This window comes from Oryctolagus cuniculus, chromosome 17, assembly GCF_964237555.1.
Source record: "Oryctolagus cuniculus chromosome 17, mOryCun1.1, whole genome shotgun sequence".
Taxonomy (NCBI): Eukaryota; Metazoa; Chordata; class Mammalia; order Lagomorpha; family Leporidae; genus Oryctolagus; species Oryctolagus cuniculus.
Window position 1 is genome coordinate 63,090,420 of NC_091448.1, and position 12,278 is coordinate 63,102,697.

General features: G+C 45.6%; 1 protein-coding gene across 1 annotated transcript in view; it reads left to right on the forward strand.

The window, feature by feature from the left end:
• The window catches only part of LOC103347337 (leucine-rich repeat-containing protein 37A3), a 36,817-nt gene extending 25,720 nt beyond the window's left edge, over positions 1–11,097 (forward strand). The window contains 4 exon segments of the mRNA XM_070061599.1: positions 2,973–3,091; positions 4,525–5,388; positions 5,391–6,286; positions 6,591–11,097. Of these exon segments, the coding sequence (XP_069917700.1) occupies positions 2,973–3,091; positions 4,525–5,388; positions 5,391–6,286; positions 6,591–6,794 (2,083 nt within the window). The 3' untranslated portion in view covers positions 6,795–11,097.
• Positions 11,098–12,278: the final 1,181 nt, after the last annotated feature.

Consider the following 12,278-nt stretch of genomic DNA (forward strand, 5'->3'; position numbering starts at 1 on the left):
ATTCTCTCTCTCTCCTGCACCCAACCATCACTCTGCCTTTCAAATAAATAAAACTTTTTAAAAAAAATCTTAGCCACTCAAAAAAATAAATGTTCCCTGGTGATTATATTCAGTATTGGTCTTAGAAGGATAAATTGAGGTGCATGCTGTAAAACAACTGATTTGAATGCCTCAAAAATCCCAATGCCATGAAACACTGCAAAAAAGGAACAGTTCTAAACTGAAGAAAATTAAAGAGCCATGAAAATAAAATGCAATGCCTGATTTAAAAGTAGCCAAGACATGTTTGGGACAACTGAGAGCACCTGCATGTGGACCACAATAGACGGTGATGTTAATGTTAAAGCTGACTGGGTGATAATAGTGTTGTGGATATGCAGGAGAATGCCTTTGTTCTTAGGAGACGCAGACTTCAGGTTTAGCAAGAAAAGGTCATCATATCTACAGCTCATTCTCAAATGGTTTGTCCAAGAAGTGCATAGAGACACACACGTGGAAAGTGAATGTGGCAAAATGTTAGCAACAGTTGAATCTAAGTGAGAGAACATGTAAACTCATGACACCAATCTTTCGGATATTTTTGTAGGCTTGAAAATTTTCAAAATACGAAGTTAGGGGTAGAAAGGACTTAACGAAAATTTCCTGTTAGAATTGAAGTCTAGTAAAACACTAGCTTAGCATTCTGAGTGCATTCTTTCTTTTTTTTTGTTTTGTTTTGTTTTTTTTTAACTTTTATTTAATGAATATAAATTTCCAAAGTACGATTTATGGATTACAATGGCTTCTCCCCCATACCGTCCCTCCCACCCACAACCCTCCCCTTTCCCACTCCCTCTCCCCTTCCATTCACATCAAGATTCATTTTCGAATATCTTAATATACAGAAGATCAGCTTAGTATACATTAAGTAAGGATTTCAGCAGTTTGCTCCCACACAGAAACATAAAGTGAAAAATAATAGATGATTTTTTTAAATGATGATGAAATCAGATCAGACCTATTGTCATGTTTAATCCCAGTGAGAGTCAAGTTGGGAGTTGATAATTTCTTTTTTTTTTTCCTTTCTATATGAAGCTTTCCCTGGACCCAAAGAAGTAACATTAGTCATCTGTAACAACTCAACCATTGGTTATTCTATTGGTTAGAAAGAGCCTGGCCCACTACGTGTAACCTACCATAGTTTATCTATTCACCTATTTGTGAACACTTAGGTTGTTCCAATTTGGGGGTATTAGAAATGAAGCTGTTTGCACTTACCCCCCCCCCCCGTAGGAACTCTGTCCTTAATGAGCTGTACTATGAGAATTAACTGCAAAACTTGTTCTCAAACAGTACTTTTTATGTTGTGGGGTGGGGGGTTGGTGCAAAGTGTTGAAATCTTTACTTAGTATAGAGTTGCTCTTTTGTATATAAAGTCAATCAAAAGTGAATCTTAATGAAGAATGGGATGGGAGAGGGAGTAGGAGGTAGGACGGGAGTGGGGGTGGGAGGGCAGGTATGGAGGAAAAAACACTATATTCCTAAAGTTGTACCTATGAAATTGGCATTCATTACATAAAAGCTTTAAAAAATAAAACAAATAAAAATTAAACTGTTTACGATGGCAGGCATTTGGTGCAGCCGTTAAGCCACTACCTGGGATACTCCAATCCCACATCAGAATGCCTGGATCCAAGTCCCGGCTCTGCTCCACCCTAGCTTCCTGCTAACATGTACCCTGGAAGGCAGTGGGTGATGCCCCAAGGACTTGAGTTCTTGCTCCTCACATGGAAAACCAAACTAGTTTCTGAGCTCCTGGCTTTGGCCTGGCCCAGCCCTGCATGTCGCAGACATTTGGGGAGTAAACTACCTAATGAAAACATGTGGTCGGCACCGTGGCTCAATAGGCTAATCTTCCGCCTTGCGGCGCTGGCACACTGGGTTCTAGTCCCGGTCAGGGCGCCGGATTCTGTCCCGGTTGCCCCTCTTCCAGGCCAGCTCTCTGGTATGGCCCGGGAGTGCAGTGGAGGATGGCCCAAGTCCTTGGGCCCTGCACCCGCATGGGAGACCAGGAAAAGCACCTGGCTTCTGGCTTTGGATCAGCGCGATGCGCCGGCCACGGCGGCCATTGGAGGGTGAACCAATGGCAAAAGGAAGACCTTTCTCTCTGTTTCTGTCTCTCACTGTCCACTCTGCCTGTCAAAAAGAAAAAAAAAAAGAAAAGATGTGTTTGTGTGTGTTTCTCTCTCTTCCTTCCACAGAAACTTTCGAAATGATACATTTGAAAAAAAAATATAATGAAAATAGACTGACAGTTTCTTAAAAACACACACCTACCATAAGTTGCAGTCTTTCCATTTCTGGGTATTTAGGGAAGCACCACCTGACACATCCCAGGGCACTTCCTGGCAGGAAACAGGGATCAGAAATGGAGCCAGGCATTCCAGAAGTGGATGTGCTTGTCCCAAGCAGCATCTTCATGGCTGGGCTAAACACCTGCCTGGTCAAATTACTTTCACTCACCCATCAGTGAGCGAGTGTTCCTTTTTCTCCACATCTTTTCCAACAATTACTGCAGTCAGTCATTTTTCTGGGACCAGAGTAGTTTCTAATAGTGAACACTTCCAACAGGGATGGAGAAGAGTACTCCAGAGGTTGGGGGAAGTCCTCCTGTGCACTCCCAACCCACAATGAGACTTGTGAACTGGAAGGAGACACCCCTGAGTCAAACGACAGATCCATGGTGCCCAATGCTCACCCTGTTGACTTTATTTTGGATACACCACACCCACTTCCATGCCTATGCCTCCTTGGGCCACCTCTCCCTCCTTCCTTTATTCTCATATTCAAGACCAACAATTGGCCACCAGGCTCCTACCCAAATGTCCTGGCCACATACCTCAAGAACTCCTTTGCTGGCACCTTGGCTCACCTGTTTGACCCACCCAAGGAACCCCTTTACAGGTAACTTAATTCTCTGTCTCTATTCATAGGATCTTACCCAGCCATATGGCCTGCTGCCTCTGCCAATTTAAACATACTATCGAGGTTGTCTGCAACACCATCAAGCTTCACTGTGACAATGAATGCCTGCCAAATACGACACATTGCCGTGAGTCGGAACTTCCTGAGGATCTTTTTTTAATTTTTATTTGTTTTAAATTTCTTATTTTAAAATTTTAGGGTCAAGTTTAAAGTAACAATGTAATTAATTGCTGAATTTTTATTCATTCATTCAGATTTAAACTCCCTAAATTGCTACACTGCTCCCTTGCTGAAAGTCAGGTTCGCAATCACCGCTATGTAATTTAATAACATAGTTACCGCTATGTAATTTACATATGCACAAAGGATCATGGAAAAGAGGTGGAAGGGGAAGGAAGCAATGTTGGGAACCACACACGTGGTGTTCTGTGCTCTTGGGTGCTTTGCTTTTCAATGATAACTCATTTGCACACAGTCTATAAACTGGTTTTCTATGTGTTGGGCCTCAAGGGCCCTCTGTCTTATAGAACAGGTCTACACTGCTCACCGCGGTTGTTTGTTTTTGCACTTGTATAAAAGAGTACAAGTGATGCTGTTTTATTTGGAGCCGGGGAGTTTCTGGTTCCATAACCAGAAATGGCTGCCTGACTCCTCTGATGGAGTCGGAAGGCTCCTCCATGCACTTGTAGACTGTCCAACTCTGAACCTGCTCTGAGTCTCACGCTTTTCTATCCACAGAACACTCGGGTACTTTTAAGTATCCTTCTGTAGATGAGGGTTATTACCACTGATGTCGTGACTTCCAAAATGTGACCGCTTTCTTCCTTAGACAGCTTGAATTCGGATCTCAGTCAGGGATCTGAGGCATTAGCACAGTGATAACTGTATACCCATCTACACAGTGTTGCTCACCTTCCAGACCAGTTATATTATTCTACCAATTATATTATTCCCTTCATCTCAAGAGGTGAGAAGGACAAGCATTGTTAATCTCCCTTTACAAGGGTGGGAAAGAACACATTGAGGTGAGGAGCAAGGCCCCTTGGCTTGACCACCTCTGCCCTCACTCCCCTTACATGCCTATATTTTGCCATGGACACCTGTGATGGCAGCAAGAACATAGGGCCACAGGGAGGGAGGAAGGGAGGGAGGAAGCCTTGGGCTCCCTCAGCATGAGGCAGGACTGTGGAATGATGTGGCTGAGAAGCAGGGGCAGAGCCACAGAAGGGGCAGCTGGGTGGGGCCATTTGTCCTCCAGCCTTATTCTAAGCCTGGAGTGGTTGGTCATTGGAAACCAATGAAATAATACTGATCATAGTTACTGCTTTTTAACACTGCGAACTCTTCTGAATGCCACTCTCAAAAATATCTTTTTCTCCTTTGTTGTTGCCATTTCATAGGTTTGAGTGTGGTTTTACTTTTCTCTCTAAAGTCTCAATGGTACCCCAAATATTGGATTTGACTCCTAATTTAATTGATGAGAGTGTAGGGCTGTGGACTGACATAAAGCTGTCCCATCAGTCTTCCGTACCAAAAAGCAGTCTCTTCTTTTTTTGACAGTTGAAGAAGCATCTATAGGGAACCCAAAGGGGGAATTCATGAAGATATTGCAAGCCCGGAAGAACAACACCAGCAAGCAGCTGACTATTGAGCCAGGGAACCCAGTATCAGAGAGAAACAGCGTGGACTTCCCAGGCCGCATGAGTGAACAGCGGGACTTCAACAATGAAAGTGACATTATTAGTGCACTGAATTACATATTGCCTTATTTCTCAGAGGAAAATCTACAAAATGTAGAATCAACATTATTACCATTCATTACACTGCTTTTTTCAAATGTGCAAGATAGAGATAAGTCCCTGAGCTACGTGAAAACCCACATAAGGAGGCCCTCTCATCCTTACAGAAATAAGTTGAGAAAGCTCTATTTTCTACAGAATTTGTTAGATGAAGAAATTCAAGAAAAAATCGATGAGGTTAAGAAGGAAGAAAAGGCCATGCTTATGCAGCCTATCCTGTTAGGTCATCAATTTAACCCTCAAATCCTCCAAAAGAAATCAGAAACTGCCCCGTCACAGGAGAACAGCCTGGCAACCATGCCAAGTGTGGGGTACAGGCTGCAGAGAGTGAAAAAAGTCATCAAGGGGCCAAAGGGCTTACGGGAAAGGCACCTCCAGGAGATGAGGAAGAGCCTCGGGAGGAGACGGGGCACCTGGCCCTTTGCGGAGAGCATTGGGGGAAGAAGGCTTGGGAGAGCAGGCTCCAGGGAGCTGAAGGAGCTTCAAGTGGCTCAGAGGCCCAGGCAGGTGGCCGGAAACTCCTTGCACACGGAGCCCTTGCTCACAAAGGAACGTGAGGCTGCAGCCCCCTCTTTCCTGAAGAAACACATCCTGGGCAGGCCTTCTACCTCCCCTGCAAAATCTCTGAGATCAACAACAAAGGAAAAGACTTAACCTACACCATTTTTGTCTTAGAAGATGCCAATGCTAGAGCTAAAAATAAGGCGGCAGGGAAACCAATCTCGCATTCCAGACAAAATTACCGCTTTCACAAAACTCGCTCTCACCTGGTCCTCCGAACCCCCAAGGCCAAACTGAGTCGGAAGTTCAGAAGGAAAAATTCCCTCAACAGGCAGATGGCTGGGAAGAGGCCTCCGTTCCCTGCACTGCGGAGTCTCATAAACTCCCCCTCCGGAGAGGCTTTCTCATCCCCTGGAGGCCTGCATTCTCAGGGGAGTCCTCCTCTGAGAGAACCTTCTATAGAAGACACTAGGGAGGAAAACCATTCCAGAGGGCGTGTTTTTGAAGAAAACATTTTGCCAGAAAACACCACTGCACATGAAGAAACGCTCCCTGGTGACAAAATGCACACAGATCCTTCAGCTACAGATTCTGCTGGGACCGAGTTCAACCTAATGCCGACTGTGGACCAAACCAAGGAAACACAGTGGGAATACCCCAGCGAGGGCACTGAAGCCCCCACCATGCCCGTAGGCTTCACCTACCCTGTGATGCTGTCCCAGGGAGAACAGTTTGAAATTCAGCTGAATCAGCAGCTACAGTCCCTCATCCCCAACACGGACATGAAAAAGCTCATTTCTCACGTCATCCGCACTCTGAAAATGGACTGCTCTGAGGCCCAGGTGCAACTGCCCTGTGCCAAGCTCATCTCCAGAACAGGCATCCTGATGAAGCTCCTCAGTGAGCAGCAGGAAGAAAAGATAGCCAAGGAAGAATGGGACACAGAGCAGTGGAGGACTGAGACCTATATCAATGAGAGTACAGAAGCCCCGAGTGGACAGAAAGAGCAGGAGTCGAGTAAGGTGAGGACAGGAGATCTGCACTTTCCCATCACTTAGGAGACCCCAAGCGGGAAGACCAGGGGCTCCCAGTCCAGATCTTGTCTCAGTAATGTAACTTTTGCCAAGACGGTGACACTTTGTTAGGAGGCAGACCTAACACACTGTAGAGAAAATGAGTAATACCAAGATTATATATAATACAGCAGATTTTGTATGGTCTTTTAAGATCTTTTACGCCACTCACCTGAAGAACGGGGTTCTGAATATTTAGCATCCATATTTTCCAGCTCTTTATTCTGTCTTTTTAAACTGTGCTCTTTCTTAGCTCGCAAAAGGAGCTCAAGAACACGGCTATCACAACAAGCTCATCGTGGCAATATCTGTGACGGCAGTGGTCACAATGCTGGTTATCATCTTCTGTCTCATTGAGGTAGGGACGACTCATTCAGGTTGCCAGAGTGCATCCTTCCTTTGTAATAGATTCGGAATCCACAGACTGTACATCAATGCCACTTTCCACGTACCATGAGCTGACCTTCCTCTTTAGTCACCAAGACCGAGATGCGCTTTACTCTTTCCCTTGAAAAGCACATTCCACAGATTTTTAAAGGAACCCCACTCGTGGGAAATCTCTGTGCAACTGGAACCGAGATAACAAGGGACTGGACATTTGGAGAGGTTAAGTGTAAGAAGGCCAGAGTAAAGTGGCAGAAGTTCTCCAAAATTGTGTCAGGGATTTGATGTACTCTCTTCTACCACTGATTTCTTTCCTCATTGCTGAAACAATGAGATTATATGCTCTCCACCCTCGAGGAACTGTCTCTGCCCTTGGGAGAAAGGATGCAGCCAAAAGACAAAAGTATTGTCTTACAGAGTCATTAGATCTACGTAGCATCCCACTGCTCCAATGTCTAAGACTTTGTCTAAATGAGTTCAGCTGATGCACTGCAGCTGATTCCTGCATCAAGCTGCTCTAAGATGTGTTCCCTCCCTGGAGCTTGCCTGCACCCTCCCACACAGCCCAGTGTTTTCACAGTCCCACCACACAAGGCTCCCACAGCCACAAGCACCCAGCCCCCTGTCAATTCTCCCAGAGTCTGGCATCTCCTCTAGGTTGGTTTCTGGGTTCACGGTCACTAGCTGGAGCAGCTGTTACGTATCTCCAAAATGGTGCCTGCCCTCTCTTGGCTAGTTACAGCATGCCAGTGCCTGAGGTCGGGCAGAGAGAAACGTGAACTCCCCCACTTTTTTTTGCTCTAGGTTGGCAGGTACATCATCCCCCACAGAGCTCCAAGCCAGACCCATGCCAGGCTTTTCCCACAGCTTTATTGCCAGTGGCTTGAGCTGTTGCAGTATGGTCTTGCCTCATTCCAAAGCTGGTGCTGAGGCTCTCAGCTGCTGGGGTCTCAAACTGTGCAAGTCCACACCCTCTACATAGGTCCACAGCGTCCATCCAATTTGCATGGAGTTTCCTCTACCATTTTCTCCCTAAACCTTCCCTGAGATTGCACTCCTTCCACTTTTTTTTAACTATCCACCCCTAGACTAGAGCAGCAAGCTGCCTCCCTATGCCACCATCTTGAAAAATCCCTGAGATGTGATGATTTTAAATAGCCCTTGTGTGAACTGTTGAAGAACAGTGAATTTTTTTCTTCATACTAGTTGTTGAACATTTTACTTAGTGTAGGGTTAATCTTATGAGTATAATGTTAACTGAAAATAGATCTTCATAAAAAATAAGAATGGAAATAGGAGAGGGGGGAAGAATAAGGGATGGGAGTGTGGGCAGGAGGGAGGGTAAGGTGGAAAGTATCACTATGTTCCTGAATCTGTATACATGAAATCTGTCTATCTTCAATGAAAGTTTTTTAAAAGACATGTCTAGCCACAAGAAGTAAGTGATCACAGCATAGAGATGAGAAAGAGACCAGCATGGGCAGTGCCCACCCTAACACTACACAGTTTCAGTGTAGGGCAGCTCCTGCTTCATAAATTTAGTAGTTTTTATCATCTATTTTTTCCTAAAAGATGGCAGCTGGTCAGATTTTGTAAAAAGTTTTCTTGGGGTTTGAGTTAAGTTGCCTTGAATTTGTAGATTAATTTGAGAACTGACATCTTTATGATACCCTAGAAACATGACATTTTATGGACTTCAGAAGAGCATCCTAATCACATAAATCTTACACAACTTTCGTTGAGTTTATTCCAAGATAGTTTATTCCTTTCTATTGCTATTAAAGAAGGGCTCTGTACTCCATTTTCCCTCTAGTCACTGGTGGTGCACAACAAACAGGAGATTCACTGTACTACTCTCCTGACTCAGCACCTAGTCACCTCCCCGGACCCACATGTTACGTCCAACAAAATGTCAGCTGATTATCTTGGGCTTTTTTTTTTAGGTTGTCCACCATCTCCTATGCAAATGATGACAGTTTTGTCTCTTCCTTTGCAGTAATTATACCCCATTTATTTTTCTTATTGCACTAATTTCAGCCTTTTCAACAATGATGACTAGTAGCAGTCTAATAAGTATCCTACTCCTGTTCTTGCCTTTAAAACACCATTGTTTAGGTTTCTGGTCCATACTTTCAGCAGGTTAAGGGTGTTTCCTACTACTCCACTTTTTTTTCTTCCAGATTTTTTAAATTTTGTTTAAGGACTACAACTTCCATGTTCCCAAATTAGTATAGATTAAATGCATGACGCTGCACTCCCATTCCACTTTTAAGAGGACTCACTGATGACTGGCTGTCAATAGAATGTATTAAGTCCCAGAGGCATTCAAGACCAAGGACTGTGGAAGAGTGAGAACTATTAACAAGACAGAATTCCTGTCCTCAAAAAAGTTATCTTATTGGGCAGGCAAGGCTTTTAGAGAAAGAAAGGGAAGGTAAATGATTTGGAGATAGAATCATTATGGTGAATAATGATTGCTTTTCCTTACAAAAAAGATTTACTCTCATAGAGGAAGAGGAAGAGAAGACATAGAAAAATCTTCAACGTAAGTATCAGTCTGACAATTGTTAGAAAAATCTTCAACGTAAGTATCAGTCTGACAATTGTTACATTAGAATTTTAGAAGTAGAGGAGTACTGAGAACTCATCTATTTAAACCTGCTCATTTTAGAATGAGGACATTGCCAGAGGCAGAAGACTATCCATCTGAGTGTTTTGCCTGGTTCCAGCAAATCTGGTCCCCAGCCATGGCTGGGGAGACGGCACCAGCACGGACACATGTGCTGTCAGTGGTCCTTCCGAGACACAGCAGCTAGGGAGGGGCTTTGTTTGTGCTGTTCCTGCTGCTGGTGGCATCTGGCCAGTTCAGAGGCCTTTCCAGAGGCTCGGAGAAGGGCTATGGAAAGACACATGACACTGGGGGAAGGGGGACAGTCGCCCTCAAGGCTGCTGGAGAGTAAAACGTATGAGGTGGCTGGAAAACTTACTGGTTTCCAGACCCCCACTGCCTATGCCTTTTATTCACACCTTCTCAGACCGTTTGTCTCTCCCTGTTATGGTAAGGATACAAGGAGAAAGGGACAATACTGGTCCCATAGTCACACTGCCAGTGAGTATTACAGAGAGGAAGGTTCCTCCCCAGCCAGGGACTTCTCCCTTGGTCATAGTGAGCTTGGGCTGTGTGCTACAATTTCTATTGCAAATCAATACCCACACGCTCTGTAGACACAAGCAGTTGCTGAAACAATGCACTCTTTTTCTGTTTTAATCATATTCAAAAAGGGTACCTTGTATTTCCACGCTGGTTTTGCCCTTTAAACTGGTTTCACAACTCAATCTTCCATCAGTGACAGACACCCTGCAGTGAGAAAAATCTTTGAGCTGGGTAACGTTGCTATTGGACTCGGGCATTGCTTCATAGGATTCAATTTATAGGGGACTAGAGCAGCTATGGAAACACAAGCATTTTCTCCCTACACCCCAGTGAATGATGCTTGTGAGGCTAAATCCTAAAGGGGCAGGTGTCAAATGCCTCTGGAGAGAGAAAATACTTCTGCCCCATGTGGTGGTGCAGTGTGTCCCACTGCGCAAGCACACTTGGCTGAGAAAGGCACTGGGACTGACAACAGACAAAAGTCTCCCCAGAGACACTGCAGGTCTGTAGGGACAGAGGGCTTCTGGAAGCCCAGCGCCCTGGGTACTGCATCTGAGACCCCAGGCTTGTAGTGAGCACTCACTGCAGTGATGGCTGAGGTGCATGTGTCATCCCAGGAAGACCGGAGATGCACACTGTGAGAAGTGAACAATGGCACTCGTCTCTAATGGTCTTGTGTGTGTTTTTCCCCAAGGAGCTTTCACCAATCAGTGCCTAGAAAGTGTTCGGAAGATGAGACTCAGGTAAATGGGAGGAGGCTGCAGTGTGTGGCTGGAGACAGGGAAAATGCTCAATTCACATGTCTTTTTGTCTTTCCTAGGGCTTCTTCCGGCTGAGGTGGCCACTCTGGCTGAGGCGTCTGCTCAGCCCTTTCGGTGGCACACGCAAGAAAGCCAAGGACTTGCCCCCAGACAAGGAGCCTTCCGTAAAGGAAGAGTTTCCTGACAAGGACGCAGGGTCCTTGACAGGGCCACTTCACCGTACTGAGTTTGGGGAGGCGGGGAGAGTGGCAGGAGTGGAAGCCTTGCTCTGCTCTCTTCCCACAGGGAGCTCAGCGAGGCCCCCGCCAAGAAAACGCCCCCTCCAGAGTCCTCGGCAGAAGGTGAAGAGAGCGAAGCCCCCGAGGAAAACACGGAGTGACCGTCCCGCCTCTGTCACCTGCAAGTCCTGTTTTCTGATATTGGCATCTCAGCAGTGCTTATAAAATACTTAATTGCTTACATTCATGGGTGTGATATTCATAAGCAATTCTAGCCAGGTGGCGAGAAATTAAAATGTTGTCAAATATTTATTGTATGCAGTAACAGGGGCCACAGGCAAGAAAAGCAGGACTGCTTCTAGAAGCCTCCGAGGGAGTCAAGCCCTCCCCAGGGGCACAGCACCAGCAAGAACTCTCACCTCTCTTCTTCCATTAAGTCAGTCTCCAAGAACCCGAAAACACATCCCCAAGGTGTAGACTTTTAAATCAAATACCGGGTGTTCTGGTGCTTTCTTTCCCCTGGATCACTGAGAACCAATCAACAGAGGGGGATTAGACCTCCAGCTCACAGAGGACCCGCTTCCTCTGGTCGGTCTCGGAGGGCCTTGGGGTGGTCAGAATATTTGGATCTTAATACCTCCCAAGTCACTGTCCAAAGTTTGTCACTGGGAGTGAGAAGCACTTCAGCAAGCTACCAGTATTCCTGAGTCTAAAATATAAGATGAAATGGTACTAATAACAATGAGCAGAGGCCAGCGCTGTGGCGTAGTGGGTCAAGCTGGCACCTGCAGTGCCGGCCTCCCATATGGGAGCTGGTTCAAGTCCCAGCTGCTCCACTTCTGATCCAGCTCTCTGCTATGGCCTGGGAAAGCAGTAGAAGATGGCCCAAGTCCTTGGGCCCCTGCTCCCATGTGGGGGACCCAGGGGAAGCTTCTGGCTCCTGGCTTTGGATTGGCTCAGCTCCGGCCATTGCAGCCAACTGGGAAGTGAACCAGCGAATGGAAAACCTCTCTCTCTCTGTCTCTCTCTCTCTCTCTCTATCTCTATCTCTGTAACTCTCCTTTAAAGTAAATAAACAAATCTTTTTAAAACCAAAACCAATGGGCAGTGACAGCAGCCACTGCCATTCGGGATTTTCCTAATTTGTGCCAGGCTCTATGTCTGGCATTTTACATTCTTGTATCACGTATCCCAGCAATCCATGGGAGCAAATGCCTTTATTATTTTACAGATAAAGAAACACGGCTCAAGGCATGGAGGTGACCTGCCCAAAGTCACACATCCAAAAGTGTTAGGATTTTTTTTAAAGATTTGTTTATTTGAAAGTCAGAGTTACACAGAAACAGCAGAGGGAGGGAGAGGGAGAGGGAGAGGGAGAGGGAGAGGGAGAGGAGGAGAGGGAGGGGGAGAGGGAGAGGGAGAGG